Raw genomic sequence first — 4805 nt, forward strand, 5'->3', positions numbered from 1 at the left:
CCTCCTCCTCCTCCTCCTCCTCCCTTCCTCTCTTGGCTCACTCCCCCCCCCCCGCGCGCGCGCGCCTCCTCCTCCCGCTTTTCTCTCGCCTCCCTCTTCTCAGCTCAGAGCCGGGAAAACTCCGATTTATTCGCCGGGCTCCAAGAGTTAAGATGTTGTAGGTCCTCGGAAGGAGGAGGGAAGCGAGGGGAGGGAGGCAGCGCTAGAGAGAGGAAACCAAGGGAGGGGAGGGGGGGGCTTAGGAGGGGAGGGGGGTAGGGCAGGTTTCCAGCCTCCACGACACTTTGCCTAAATTAAAAAGCAACCAATCGGAACGGCCGGAAGGGGGGCCTCGCGTCCTGAGCCAGTCATTCCGGGCCTGTCAATCACTCAGCGGGTAGCCAATCAGCAGGGGCCCTCGCGCTCGACTTCCTTGTATTTGGGAAAGTGTGGTGGTGGTGCGCGCGCTCTCGGCTGAGGGTAAACATTCGACAGTCCCTGCTCTGCGAGGGAGGGACGGAGAGAGAACTGTCAGAGGGAGAGAAAGAGAAAGAGAGGAGGAGGGGGAGGAGAGCAGGCGGCGGCGGCGGCAGCACACCAGCAGCGGCAACGAGGGAAGAGCATTACTGAGCTGAGCTGCTCTACTCCAGCACCGCCGGAGCACTGACGCTTCGCGAACCTGGCAGCCAACTTCCCCACTGGAGTTCGTGGCTTAAGGATACCTTATATGCGCGCACGCCGCCGCTCGTCTCTTCTCGCCCAGGCGATTCCAAACCTTCCCTCACAGCAGCTGAACCGCCGCCTCGCCTTCTTCCCTCCCGTCCACCCCGGTCCTGCCCCGATTAGAGGGGGGTCAGAAACCGTAAACTTTTTTCCTTGGTTGGTTTTGCTTGGAGAAAAAGGAAGAAAGGACGCCTTGCCCGCGATTCCTTTCCCCATGTGAGAAGGAGGAAGAAAGAGGCATCCCGAAGGAGGGAAGGCAGAAAAAGGCGAGGAAAAATGTCTCCTCCAGACTCTCGCAAAAAGGTTGCCAAAGGACTCCTGTTTCCAAGGGATCCGGGCGCTTCAACCGGACGTCAACTTTGAGCCATGCAGTCTCCTCAGCTTCGCCTCCGCCGCCAGCCACGCCAGAAGTTTTCTTAGGACACAAACAAAACTTGTGTGTTAGAGAAAAGGAAGGCAAGCGAGACCATCGAGGAGCCAGTCGCGCCGGCGGAAAGAGAGAGAGAGAGAGAGAGAGAGAGAGGAAGGGAGGGAGAAAGAGAGAAAGAGAGAGAGAGAGACCGGGTGCGCGTGACGGGCGAAAGAAAGGAGCCCACCCGCCTTTACTTACCGCCTTACAAAGCCTTACAAGAGGGAAAACGGGGGGAAAGAAAGAAACTTTCCTGGGGGAAGAAAAACAACCACCAACAACAAACTAGAAACTGCGAGAGAACTATGCTCCTGAGGGAGAAAAGGAAAGGCAAAGGGGGAGCTATTGTGGGGTGACCCCCCCTCCCCTAGTTTTCGCACTATTTCTCCCCCCCCCCTCTGTTTCTCCCCCCTCCGCTGCAATATACTGGCTGCTGCTGACAGGTAAATAGCAAGAACTGTTCGGAGGGAGCCGAGGAAGCGCTGGGGTCGGGCTGCCTTTTCTGAAGAAGGAACCGCGAGCCCAGGAAGGTGCGCAAGGCGCGGATCTCGCCTCGGTGCCGGCCGAGCGGGCGGCCGGGCGCGCGGGCGGGCAGGCGAGGATTCTCCTCCCACGCTCCTTGGCTGCGGAGGCTGGAGTGCGAAGTGGAGGGGGGGGGAAAACAGCAGCAGCAGCAGCGATGGCTACGGCGGCGTCTAACCCCTACCTGCCAAGCAACAGCATCCTGTCGGCGGGCTCCATCGTCCACTCGGACTCCGGCGGGGGGATGCAGCCAGGCAGCGTGGCCGTCACTTCGGTGTCCGGCGGGGGCTACCGGACCGACCCTTCTTCCGTGAAGATGGTCCAGAGTGACTTCATGCAGGGCGCCATGGCGGCCAGCAACGGCGGCCATATGCTGAGCCACGCGCACCAGTGGGTGACAGCCCTGCCCCACGCCGCCGCCGCCGCTGCCGCCGCCGCCGCAGCCGCCGTGGAAGCCGGCTCGCCCTGGTCCAGCAGCCCGGTGGGCATGACGGGCAGCCCCCAGCAGCAGCAGGCGCAGCAGCAGCAACAGCAGCCCGACGTGAAAGGTGGCGGCGGCGGCGGCGGGCGGGACGACCTGCACTCGAGCGCGGCGCTGCACCACAGGCCCCCGCCGCCGCACCTGGGCCCCCCGCACCAGAGCCACTGGGGGTCCACCACGGCGGCCCACTTGCCTTCCATGGCCAGCCAGCAGCAGCAGCAATCGCTCATCTACTCGCAACCCGGCGGCTTCACGGTCAACGGCATGCTGAGCCCCCCGCCCGGCAGCCAGAGCCTAGTGCACCCGGGCTTGGTGAGGGGCGACACGCCAGAGCTGGGCGACCACCCGGGCCATCACCACCACCACCACCATCATCCGCACCCGCACCAGCACCACGGCGGCGGCGGTGCCGGCGGCCTGAACAGCCACGATCCGCACTCGGACGAGGACACGCCGACCTCGGACGACCTGGAGCAGTTCGCCAAGCAGTTCAAGCAGCGCCGGATCAAGCTGGGTTTCACGCAGGCCGACGTGGGCTTGGCGCTGGGCACCCTGTACGGCAACGTCTTCTCGCAGACCACCATCTGCCGCTTCGAGGCCCTCCAGCTCAGCTTCAAGAACATGTGCAAACTCAAGCCCTTGTTAAATAAGTGGCTGGAGGAAGCCGACTCGTCCACGGGCAGCCCGACCAGCATCGACAAGATCGCCGCGCAGGGCAGGAAGAGGAAGAAGCGGACCTCCATCGAGGTGAGTGTCAAGGGGGCTTTGGAGAGCCACTTTCTGAAATGCCCCAAGCCCTCCGCCCAGGAGATTACGAACCTAGCGGACAGCCTGCAGCTGGAGAAGGAAGTGGTCAGGGTTTGGTTTTGCAACCGAAGGCAGAAAGAGAAGCGGATGACCCCTCCTGGGATCCAGCAGCAGACGCCCGACGATGTCTACTCCCAGGTCGGCAACGTCAGCTCCGACACGCCGCCCCCGCACCACGGACTTCAGGCGAGCGTGCAGTGAAAAAGACAGAAAGACAGACAGTCAGAGAGACAGAGTCGTCGTCACAAAAGTGAGAGGAGTTATTAGAGAGAGAGGAGGGGGGCGAGAGGAGAAGGAGAGGAGACCGAGAGAGAGAGAGAGAGAGGGAGGGAGGCAAGCACAGCGCTGGTGGGCAGTCCGGGTGGGGGAGGGGAGGGAGATGGAGAAGGGAGGCAAACAGGAAAACAAAAACACGACCATACACCTGCAGCCCACCTTTGTGTTCGGTTCCCCGACCCCATCGTTTTTACCCGTCTCTGTATCAGAAACATTTGGAGAAGTCCAGCCCAGCGGTGGGAATTCCATCTCAGCATGGAGAAAAACAGCGTGATGGAAACCCAGACAGACCAAAAATTGATACCTTTCTTTTTCTTTTTCTTTTCTTTTGGGTAGCATTCTATGACAAAATCTAAATTACGTCCTGTCGTTGCCTTCAGGCAGCGACAAAACAAGCACTACCACCTACTTCTATTCTCTGCCCCTACCTTTCTCTTCTCCTTCGTCATTTCCTAGCCTCACCCACCTGCCACCGCATTCACCATTCTTTTTCAAAGGACTGTCCTGTGAGATTCCCTGAAACTTTTCTCTCCAGCTCAAACACGTGCACGTATAAACACAGACAGGCATTTAAAAAAAAAAAATACACGCGAAAGGTTAGAGAGAGACAGAGCCACAGCAGGAACAAAACCAGTAAAAAATATTAGCTGCTTTCCAGAACTTAGTTCTTGGCCAAACTACATTAATTATTGGTGCAGGGCAGGAATCCACTTGAGAAGGGGTGATATTCTGCAAAATGGGGGGTGGGTGACAGTCTCTTTAGATGGGGAAAATGGGGAAATAATGCACTCAGCAGTTAAAAAAAATAAGCAGTCAGGATAGGAAAGCAAATTTATTCACAACGAGAAAGAGAGAGGAGGGAGGGAGGGGGTAAAGAAAGAAAGAAAGAAACACGGCAAGTGGAAAGCTGACCCTGAAAAGAAAAAAAAGGGGGGGAGGGCTCCTACTGCCGGGGTTGGAGGGGGGAAGGCAAAGCAAGGTTGTTGGTCCTTAAAGTTGGAGCTCCATAGAAGAATTTTGCATGAATTAAGAAAAACAGCGACATAAAAGGAATTATTCAGGGGCTGTCAAAATTATGCTTCTGATGTCTGCCAATCACCCTGGAAGATTAATTTTTTTAAATCTCACTGATATTTTTTTTATTAATATTTTTTATTTTTGGACTAATTCAGATAAAGGGATTTAAAAAGCAACTGGGCATCTGCAACTGCACTTATCTGAACTTCTCTCCTAAATCCGTTGCCAACTTGCTTGAATGGGTGCTGTGGAAGTGATTCTATAATACTGCCATTTCCTCGCAGTGTTTTTGGTAGGTTTTAATAAACAGACTTTTCAACAAACAAAAAAAAAAAAGAAAAAAGACGGCAATAGAGAAATGTTTAGATCCATTGTTGATCTAAAAAAATTTGCTTTATATTTTCATTAAATGACTTCTTTTAATATTTTATTCAGAATACCTATGAACTACTGCAAAACGGTAATTTATTTTTTCCCCAGATCTTGTATTACGTGTTTTTTTCAAACGAGCACAAATTTACAAAAATAAAATGGAAAAAAAATATGGACAGCTATTAGGTAATAAGGGTATCTTTTGATGTGATAATTTGA

General features: G+C 55.3%; 1 protein-coding gene across 1 annotated transcript; it reads left to right on the top strand.

The window, feature by feature from the left end:
- Positions 1-397: 397 nt before the first annotated feature.
- POU3F3 (POU class 3 homeobox 3) lies at positions 398-4072 on the top strand. The gene has a single exon (XM_034419763.3). It carries the CDS (start codon positions 1791-1793, stop codon positions 3120-3122), a length of 1332 nt encoding a protein of 443 aa, XP_034275654.1. The 5' UTR covers positions 398-1790; the 3' UTR covers positions 3123-4072.
- The last annotated feature ends 733 nt before the right edge of the window (positions 4073-4805 follow it).

The sequence above is a fragment of the Pantherophis guttatus genome, chromosome 5 (assembly GCF_059756535.1).
Source record: "Pantherophis guttatus breed Tessera chromosome 5, ASM5975653v1, whole genome shotgun sequence".
NCBI classification, from domain to species: Eukaryota; Metazoa; Chordata; class Lepidosauria; order Squamata; family Colubridae; genus Pantherophis; species Pantherophis guttatus.

Coding starts and splice junctions, on each gene's coding strand:
- POU3F3 (XM_034419763.3), top strand. CDS start 1,791: ATGGCTACGGCGGCGTCTAACCCCTACCTGCCAAGCAACAGCATCCTG.